This window comes from Physeter macrocephalus, chromosome 8 (assembly GCF_002837175.3).
Source record: "Physeter macrocephalus isolate SW-GA chromosome 8, ASM283717v5, whole genome shotgun sequence".
In the NCBI taxonomy this organism is placed as follows: Eukaryota; Metazoa; Chordata; class Mammalia; order Artiodactyla; family Physeteridae; genus Physeter; species Physeter macrocephalus.
In genome coordinates, this window is record NC_041221.1 from 123,816,039 (window position 1) to 123,826,885 (window position 10,847).

The 10,847-nt window shown below is 43.7% G+C and overlaps 1 protein-coding gene across 3 annotated transcripts in view; it reads right to left on the bottom strand.

The window, feature by feature from the left end:
- MARCHF3 (membrane associated ring-CH-type finger 3) overlaps nucleotides 1-10,847 on the bottom strand; it is a 151,281-nt gene that overhangs the window by 8,251 nt on the left and 132,183 nt on the right. For all 3 annotated transcript variants that reach the window (XM_055086734.1, XM_024118331.1, XM_028493180.2), the window contains exon 4: nucleotides 224-433. In XM_055086734.1, the coding sequence (XP_054942709.1) occupies nucleotides 224-433 (210 nt within the window). The remainder of the gene's footprint in view (nucleotides 1-223; nucleotides 434-10,847) is intronic.

Below are 10,847 nucleotides of genomic sequence, written 5' to 3' on the forward strand. Positions count from 1 at the left end.
TCTCTCTCTCTCTCTCTCTCTCTCTCTCTCTCTCTCTCTCTCTCTCTCTCTCTCTTTCTCTCTCTCGTGCGGTAGTAAACCGAATCACACACTCTCGCCAGCGTTTGAAGGTCTGTCTGCTCCCGGGTGGGTGAGATGAGCTACAGACAAGAGGGAAGGCTGTGCCAGCTGGGGGGCTGCCAGCTCCAGCCAACCTAACTCCCAGGTCCTGGGCCATACTTACTAGTGTCCAAAAGAGGTAAATAGTGAAGAGTGCGACAGTGAGTGCAATTAGTCCGACGGCCTCGAGCCGACTGCTAAAGTGCAGGTGGTCCACGGCGCCCCGTAGGCAGAGCCAGCCCGAGATGGTGGCCAGAGGAGTGATGAACAAGAAGCACACCATGTCTCCAAACAGAGTCCGCTTCTCATGCTGGGGGCCTGGATTTCTGAGCCACTGCCAAGGGAAGGGAGACAGAGAAAAGCAAGGACAGGGTTAAATGCCAGGGAGGAGTGAAGACACACTACTCTGAGGTTGTCCTTGTCTTCAGCATCTGGAAAAAGGCACTTCTGACCTGTTCTGAGATCACACAGAAGCACTAAGGGCTCATTCCCATGCCCTGTCCCATGAACAGTAGTGATTATGATGTGAGTATAATATGACAATAGTGATTATGATGATAGGAATAGTAATAATAATAATAATAACAATAATAAAAGCATCCTTGCTGTAGATGTCCTGCTGGTTTTGAAAAGAGTTCAATGATTATTATTATGAATCACAGTGACCCTGTGTGGAAGGCAGAGAGGACCTTATTTTTGGAAGGTAGCTGAGGTGCAGGAGATGCTGTCATGTGCCAGAGCATTCCTGTGTCTTGACCCTGGGAATGTGTGCAGGAAAGGGTTAACTCAGCAGGCCCCATTTGAGTTAACTCAAATCCTGCACTTTCCCGAGAAAGACCTGTTTTTTAAGACTGGCTCCTAAGAGAAGAGCTCTGAGTCCTTGTAATAATGTGCCTCATAAGAGCGTTTTTGTATGCCTGAGGCCTCGGGCCACATGGTGCCAGTGTAAGCAGATAGTTTATGCCAACAGTGTGATTTATGCTGAACACCTATTTTTGTTGTAGGGGCTGGAGTCTGAGTAGCTCGAGGTCTTTCATGCAGGTGCTGCATGTCTTTTGTGACTGACCCCAGTAAACACCCTGGACCCTGAGGCTCGGGTGAGCATCCCTGAGAGATAACACTTTGCATATGTTGTTACAGATTGTTGCTAGAAAAATTAAGCACATCTGTGTGATATTACTTGGAGGGGGCATCTGGGAGCTTGTGCCTTGTTTCTCTTGGACGTTGCCCCATGCACTTTCTCCCTTTGCTGATTTTAATTGGTATCCCTCTGTTGTAATTAACCGTAACCATGAGTCTAAGAGCTTTTCTAAGAGCTTTGTGAGTCCTTCTAGTCAATCTCTGAGCCTGAGGGTGGTCTTGGGGAATGAGACTCATCTGACTCCATGAGTCTTGTAATGCCCCTGCCTTATGTTTTAGGACCCTGAACCTCCTACGTAGGACCATCTCTGACATCTTAACTGTGCTACCATCTTGACTGAACCAACTCCAGAAAGGGTGGGGAAAACGTCAGCTAGTTGAAAGACTAGAGATGAGCATTCCTGCAGGACGGGAAATAGGGTTGTTGTCCTCCCACTTGGGGAACTGCTAAATGTCTGCTGAGATGTTTTCCATAATCCATTCTAGGAAATGTCATGCTTACATATTGGAGTCAGTGCATAGTGGTAATGAAGCCAGGTGGCTTTCCTTTGGATTAGCATGGAAATGTGCCCAAGTAATTTGACATTCCCCTTTCACTATCCCATGTAGTAATGACAGAGGCCAAGGAGTCCAGGGAAGGAGTGAGGTCACACACAGATGATAGGGTGAGGTGGGAGAGACACTGGCTGGCTGGCTTCCATCTCATCTCGGGGACTAGCAGTGCTGTGGGCTGCTGAGCAGATACCCCAAGGGGCCAGCAGCACAGCGTTTCCTACAAAACCATTGGTGGGAGGGAAAGGACCATGACAGAGGAGACAAGAGTGGATATGGAACTGACTGGAGAGAGGGGGAAGGCCAAGCTCAGGGCAGAGACAAGAGACATAGGAGCTGCGAAGAGGGCAAGCAAGTTGAGGAAAGAGCTGTGCAAGGGCCAACAAAAGCCTCAAGGAGTGAGCACAAGAGATGGGAGGTCAAAGGCACAGAAGACAGTTTTCTGGAACGTTCCCTCCCTTCAATGTTTGCCTGAGGTGAATAGTAAATGACCCCGAATGCCTAAATTACCCCTTTCCAGAGAAAATCCACTTTAAAAATGGGCTGAGATGCTGAAAGAAGTCACCTCAGCTCAAAAATGGAGCTGAATACATATTAAAACATAGATTATGGGGAGTTGACTTGTCTGTGAATATAAACGGAGTATTATAAAAATTTAATACAATACCAAAATGATCAAGTGCAAACAGTATTAACCCTGCTACGTGTTGTCATGCTACCTCAGACATCTGGACAGCTTCAAAGAAATTCAAAGGGCTCTTAGTTATTAACGTTTTCTTATCTAAATACTGGCACTATCTCTGTGAAGTGGAGAGTAGAAATGAGGCCGTGTTATCCCAACTTTACAGAGGCTCAGCAAGGAAGAATGACTGCTCCAGGTGATACTGAGAAGGGGATCAGAATCTCTCCACTCTTATTCAGATGTCCTGTCAGTAAAATGTTTGAAAATTGAAATTGCAAGACATTAAGAAGTCCAGATTCTTTAACAACAGTGCCGACCTAGCAGCGGCCCGACACCCCCGCGCCCTCCCCCTCACCCCCTGACAGCTTAGATTTTCCCTGGATGCAGATCTGGGAGCCTGGCCTACTTTTCTCTGTGTCCCCACTTGTTGGAACATAGTAGTTTCTCAATAACTACGTGACAGATGTGCACAGACAAGCTTACCTCATTGTCTAAGACTCCCCCCAGTTTCTGCTCCTTGGGGATTCTGAGGACGTTTTATTAAAACTAACTTAGCACTTTATGTGGCCCTTGACATTGCTCAATGAAATGACTCAGGAATGCAAGGAGGTAATTGTGGATGACTACTGAGCTCTGTTTGATGTAAAATAAATTGCAAAGGCAAACTAGAAATTGCTATTGCTTGTTCCCAGTTTCCTATTTTCTAACTGTTCTTTGATCTTCTATATTCCTGACAAATTTCCAGGCCACTTTTTATGTCCATGACCACCAGTACCTGGATTCTGCACCTTATTAACACTATACATGTTCTTCTTTGGCTCAGTTTACTCTTTGTATTGTTTGCTGCTGGGTCACATTTAGGTATGAGGTTCTTCAAACAGGTACTGCTATGTTAAAATCTGTGACTTCTTCAGGACCCTAAGTATAATTTATCTCCTACACAAATGCAGGCCTCATGAATAAGACCACTGGTAATGTCTGTTGTTGAGGAAAAATTCTCCCTGTGCCATGGTAAGAACCTCTGCCAAAGTATCCAAATAGGCTGATACAGGATATTTATACAAACAGAGTTTATAACAGAGAAAATGGGATTTTGCCTCAAGTTTCCAGCAATAGGGGATTGTCTAACTACAATATGGAATTTACTTAAAACAGACTACTATAAAGTAATCTGAAATGGTAATATATATTTTATATTTACTGACATGATATATTGCTGAACAGGAAAGGAATTCTACTAGACAGAATGTAGAGTATGATCCTGTATATGTAGTGATGTATTTACATACACATGGACATTTACATAGATGTAGTGAATTTACATAGACAAAGACCAGAGGGATACTAGCAAAATAGTTGCTACTCTTGGTGGTGGAATCAAAATGGTCTTTAATTTTTTCCTTTTTGTACGTATATTCTTGTTTTTCTAAAATGAACATGGATTACTTGTGTAAATATATATATATATATATATATATATATATATATATATATATATATATATATATATACATCCAGAGGGAGAGAGGGAGGATATATATATATATATATATATATATATATATATATATATATACATCCAGAGGGAGAGAGGGAGGGAGGGAGAGAGACAGGGAGAGAGGAGGGAGTTGGGGGAGGGAGGTGTCTAGTGCACAGCAAACTATAGCAATAGAATAAACTATTACGGAGCCAAGGCTGGGGCCAGCCACTGCTAGCTATTTGGAGTGTCTTATGCAATGTCTCATTGAGTCTTCACAATAACCCTGTGAGGCAGGTGCTAACATTATCCCCATTTTACAGATGCAAACACTGGGGAGCAGAGTTTAGTAACTCACCTAAGGATAGATTGCAAGTGGGTATTAGAGGTGAGATTGAAACCAGCCTCACTTCTGTTCCTTGCTCTCCATATTTATGTTTTCTTTCTGCACCAAATGGCATTTGCATATGCACGCATGCGTGTGTGTATGTGTGTGTGTATATGCATGCACATGCACACACTAGATGTTTTGCAGATTTTCAGCTTGGTGGAATATGGTAAGTCCTGCTGTTTTATCGGTACGTCAGATAACTGAATGGTTGGCTGGCCAGGATGTTATCATGGTAACTTTATAAAATATTTTTAGGCTGCTGTTCTGTTCTATGTTAATTCTTTTACTAAACCACAATAAGGTCCAATTTCTGGGCATTTAATCTCAGCTACATTGTCATGCATTTTAGCTTAATTCTTAATAGGCAAAAGGTTGATCTCAATTATTGTTCAATTACATTTCTTGCTTTTCTATGTCTTCTGCCTCTCTTACTAGTTATACTTATTATATAGAGAGCATTATACCTATTCTGTAGTAGCAACTTCATCTCCCACACATTCAGTAAAGAGCCTGCTTAGGCAGAATGGCAGGTTTGCTCGTGTGTCTGTCTTCCCACTGACCTGAGGTAGGCCCTTACCTTTATGTCACTGGCATCTATAGCACATTCAACGTTCACAAGGTTGAATGAATGACAGTAGCTTAAGTTTACATGTCTACTCAGACCTTACAATACACCAAGCACTATCTTATCTGCTACGTGTAGTAACTGATCTACTCTTCAATAATCTTTGAAAGAGGTACCATTATTATCATCACCATTTTATAGATAGGGAAACTGAGGCTCCGAGAAGTTAAAAAACTTGTAGTTTGGCCTTGGCTTTGATCTATGTGGTCTAGCTCTGAGGACTGTGCTCCTATTATATCATCATTATCAATAAAAAAAAAAGGAGGAGGGGGATAAGAGCGGGTGAATGAAGGGGGGAGGAGGAGGAGGATTGCACCTTAACTGGTGTTATCAGTGCAAGAAGGAATATTTACTTATCATGGTTCCCCTGGTGCAAAATACCCATTAATTTATCCTGCTGCTTGTGGACAGCTTTTGCAGCTAAAATATCATTATTGATGAGTCTTTAGTTTGACCTTAGTCCTCAGCTTGTACTTGGTGGTTAGCTGTATTTTAAGAGCAGAGGTCTGTGATCGAGAATGCTAATTTGCATGGCATCTTTCACTTGGTTTCACTTGGCAGGTCCACCCATATGGCTTCCAGGGGATCTGTGGGCAGCCCGGGGCACCTTCCTGCCTTTTGTTCTCTGATTCCATCAAAAACATAAAGCAGACAGAGATTGTGTTACTGAAAGCCCTGGCAGTGAGCTGCCCTTTTTTGTGGCGACCTCATTCCAATCACTGACTTGTTCCCGAACCATGAGATTGATCTACTCTTGGAAACAGGTACAAAAACCAACCAACCAACCAACCAACCAATGAAACAAAACAGAAACCTCCACCGTAATCAGCAGTATAGGGCCTGAGACAGCAGAGGGAATTAAAGAAGCATTCAATTGCCAGGGACACAGCATCATTCACTGGTTGTAAATGTACATCCAAGGTGAGCCAGGCACTAGTGGTTACTTTCAAGGTGGGTTAACTGTGGGTTCAGTTCTAATTACAGTGTCAGTTTGTTAAATCCCTTACTGGCGGGTAGGGGTGAGAGGGTGCAGTGCTACAGGACATTAGATCCTGCCTCCCAGACTCTAAGTTAATCGGCTTAAATCTCCAAGGCAGACAGGACATCAGGCAGGTCAGTTTGTACTGGAACCAGATTACACTCTGGTGGCTAATAGCTCTGATCGATTACAACCTTCCCCATGAATCTCCTTAATGAGAAACCATCATGAGAATGAAAGAAACTGATAGAAGGAATAAAAGTGATAGAACCATAACAAATTTATGGAGTAGAAAAAAAAAAGGCATGATCTCAGAATGTTTACCTGCCTGAGTGTCTCCTGTTAATCTGACACTTGGCAGGGTTATTTACCAAGCGCTTACCTTTCTTGGGACAGGGCTTTTTACTTTTTTTTTTTTTTTTTTGCGGTACGCGGGCCTCTCACTATTGTGGCCTCTCCCGTTGCGGAGCACAGGCTCCAGACTCGCAGGCTCAGCGGCCATGGCTCATGGGCCCAGCCGCTCCGCGGCATGTGGGATCTTCCCGGACCGGGGCACGAACCCGTGTCCCCTGCATTGGCAGGAGGATTCTCAACCACTGCGCCACCAGGGAAGCCCGACCTGGCTATATTTTCTATAAAGCACATGACACTCTGAAATGATGCTGCTTACCGTGTCCCCTGCATCGGCAGGAGGATTCTCAACCACTGCGCCACCAGGGAAGCCCGACCTGGCTATATTTTCTATAAAGCACATGACGCTCTGAAATGATGCTGCTTATCTATTTGCCTGATTGCTTGTTTATTTTTTGCTCCCCACTTCAGTGAGAGCTCCATGGTGGCAGAACTTCATTTTTGTTCATTCTTGGATGCCTCGATCCAAGAACAGTGCTGGAACATTGTAGATGCTTCATGAACATGAATGAATAAACATCTCAGATGCCAGTAGCCCTGACCAGAAATGATCTTACAGTATTAGTTAGACTAATCAAATCAATTGGTGAGGAGAAACTTTGTTGGCAGGTAAACATTAAGTCCTGAAGTTCACTGCTTTTAGCCCTCTAGGTTAGAGATAGCATTCCTTATGTATCACTCCTTTTAGGTTCCCAAGAGAAATATCTACATAGTATTTTTTTTTAATTTAAAAAAAAATTTGTTTATTTTATTTATTTATTTTTGTCTGTGTTGGGTCTTCATTGCTGTGCACGGGCTTTCTCTAGTTGCAGCGAGCGGGGGCTACTCTTCAATGTGGTGCGCGGGCTTCTCACTGCGGTGTCTTCTCTTGTTGCAGAGCACGGGCTATAGCCACGTGGGCTTCAGTAGTTGTGGCTCGTGGGCTCTAGAGCGCAGGCTCGGTAGTTGTGGTGCATGGGCTTAGTTGCTCCGTGGCATGTGGGATATTCCCGGCCAGGGCTCAAACCCGTGTCCCCTGCGTTGGCAGGTGGATTCTTAACCACTGCGCCACTGGGGAAGCCCCTACATAGTGTTTTGTTACTACAAGGTGAAAAACCTGTAGTTTCTGTTCAAGCTTTTTTTTCCCTAAGATGTAAATAACTGTGGAATACCATCTATTTTTCCATAGGTCATGAAATAGCATGAGAAATCCAGTAAATTATTTAAGATCCTTTGTACTGTTTTCGTCACAATTACTATCTTTTTTTTTTCTAGAAAAAATCTACCTTGAAATATATGAGAAAAAGACAATACCAAGTGTCCACTTAAAAATTATACAACTTGGGACTTCCCTGGTGGTGCAGTGGTTAAGAATCTGCCTGCCAACGCAGGGGACGCAGGTTTGAGCCCTGGTCTAGGAAGATCCCACATGCCGCGAAGCAACTAAGCCCGTGCGCCGCAACTACTGAGCCTGAGCTCTAGAGCCCGCAAGCCACAACTACTGAGCCTGCGTGCCACAACTACCGAAGCCCACGCGCCCTAGGGCCCGTGCTCCACAACAAGAGAGGCCACCGCAATGAGAAGCCTGCGCGCCACAAAGAAGAGTAGCCCCTGCTCGCTGCAACTACAGAAAGCCCGCACGCAGCAAAGAAGACCCAATGCAGCCAAAAAAAAAAAAAAAAAAATATATATATATATGTATATATATATATATATATATATATATATATATATACAACTCAAGTTCAACCAAAGATATGTACTGAGTGCCTATTATGTGCCAGATATTTTTACTGAATTTAACAACACCAGGTGGTGGTGTTACTCCCATTTTGAATTAGGGTATTAAGCCTCAGTGAGGTTAAGTGACTTGTTCAAGGTTACATGGTGGAGGAGCCAGTATTTGAAATCTGCAGCCTATTGTTCTTTCACATCTTCCCTTCAGCTTGCTTTCGTGCTACATAAAACCTTGATCCTAATTTTTGTTTGCTCTCACAATGGATAAGGTTGGAGAAATAGCACTGAGCAGAGATAAAACACGTGCTTGGAAGCAGGAGCCAGGACACTGGTTCCAGGTGCCCCCTCTTGGTTCCCCCTTATGCTGTGTGACTTTTATCAAGTTCCGTCACCTCTCTTGGGGAGTGAAAAATGGGGGGGGTCTGCCTCAAAGGAGTGGGAAGGTGCAGCTTTGAGGGGAGTAGTGAAAGCCCCTCTCAAGTTGTCTTAACTTCCCACTTCTGTTCAAAACGTCAACTGTAGAGTGTATATGTCATCTTTCGGCCCTACTCTCTACTGAGCCCCAGGCTTGTGGATCCTGCTGCGTACTAGATCTCTCTCCATTTGTGTAATAAACATCTCACACTTCACCAGGTCCACAATGCCACACTGGATTCACAGCCACCACCCTAACTCTCCTACAAACCAATTCCGCTCCCAGGTGGTTCCACACCAGTACATGGCAACACCAACATCCAAAGGCTCTTGTAAGCAACCTCCGTGCCATCCTTATCTGCCTTTCCTCATTCCCCGCCCCCTCTACCCAATCCATCAGCAGGTCCTGGCAGTTCTTCTGGAACACATCTTGAACACGTTCACATCTCACTCTCTAGGGCCACTACTCTTTTCCAAGCCACCCTTGTCTTTCACCTGAACCATGTAATAGTCGCCTCACTCTTCTACTCCTGTTATCCTAGAATCCAGGCTCTATATATAAAGCAGCAATATCACACCACTTCTCTTGCTTAGCTTTCCCCAGCGGCTCCCCATAGCGCTTATTCTAACGCCGTGCCGTGGCCCACGAAACCTGCGTGATGTAGCTCTGCTGTTTGTACCCAGGGCTCCACAGACCCCAAGGGGTCCAAGGAGAGGATTCACGGGATCTGTGATTTTACAATGGGGGGAAAACCACACCTTTATTTTCACAGCCTCTAATTGAAATTTAGTATTTCATTGAGTAATGCAGAAAATCTTAGTGGTATGAGCAGTATCTGTGACTTTGTCACCTAGAGAAACCACAGACATTTCATATCACACTACAACCGTTTCAGACAAATTGTACTTCATAGTTAGTTATTAGATCTGCCACAAAACGTGTTAAAGCAGCACTTATATTTTATGTCACAGATTTGTCTTTTAAATATTTTGATAGCTGTATTATAATGTAATTGGTCTTCTTTGCATTCCTATGTATTTTTGTCTTATGTAATGAAAAACATGATTATGAGAAGAGATCCATCCGTAGGCTTCAACAGACTGCCAAGGAGTCCACGAAAGAAAAGTTGAAGGACCTTCAAATCTAGCTCCTTTGACCCCTCACACAGTGCTCCTTTGCAGTGTTTTTTCCTGTTTCAGAAATACCGAACTGGCCTGGCTCAGAGCCTTTGCAGTGGCTGTTGCTTCTGCCTGCTACTCTTCCCACATCTGGTTCCTTCTCATGGGTCACGGGTTCACACGTCACCTCTTCAGAGAGGCCTTCACAAACCCCTACCTTCTCTCTCTCCGGTCATCCTTTACCACAAGAGCTGGTTTCTTCCTTTATAACTTGTTATCACCACCACAGATAATCTATTTATTTACTTGCTTATTCTGTCTTTCTTCCTAGCAGGTAAACTCTATTAGTACACAGCGTTCTTCTGGCCTATTCACAGTTATATCCCCATTTCCTAAAATATTTAGTTTGTGCTTGATAAATACTAGCCGAAGAAATACACAAATCCTTCTTAACCCGGGGATCGCTTTGAGTAGAAATCAGATGGGTTTAACTGAAATGTATACATATATATATAAAATCACTTCCCCGACTCTTCTGATCAAATCCAGTAAAGTAATTTCTGTCACAGACACATGCTTAGCAATTGCTCTGGGCCTTCACAGCTGTGATTTGGCTGAAGTGTACATTCATATTCAAGGACACCCTAGATATCTGTGACGCTCCCTGGAGTCCTCAGGCCGGTAAGCCAGTTAATGGACTCTAATGCTCCATAAGTATTACATTTGTGTCTGGAACATTATAATTTGGCTTCAGCATTATTTAAACAAATGCTACGCACACTCACACCGATGGTTTGAAATTTTCCAAGGATAAGATTAGCAGCATAGCAGGATTAGATGGCAAAATAATTTTATATATTCACTTGCAATTTCAGATATAAGTAAAATGCGAATCATTTGGCTCTAATTAGTTTAGATCATCACTGTGTGATCACAGCCAAATGGAGATTGCTTATCCAAAATATGAGAAGCGGGCCTTCCCTGGCGGTCCAGTGGTTAAGACTTCGCCTTCCAATGCAGGGGGTGCGGGTTCCATCTCTGGTCGGGGGAGCTAAGATCCCACATGCCTCGCGGCCAAAAAACCAAAACATAAAACAGAAGCAGTATTGTAACAAATTCAATAAAGACTTTAAAAATGGTCCACATCAAAAAAATCTTTTTTTTTTTTTTTTTTTTTTTGCGGTACGCGTGCCTCTCACTGCTGTGGCCTCTCCCGTTGCGGGGCACAGGCTCCGGACGCGC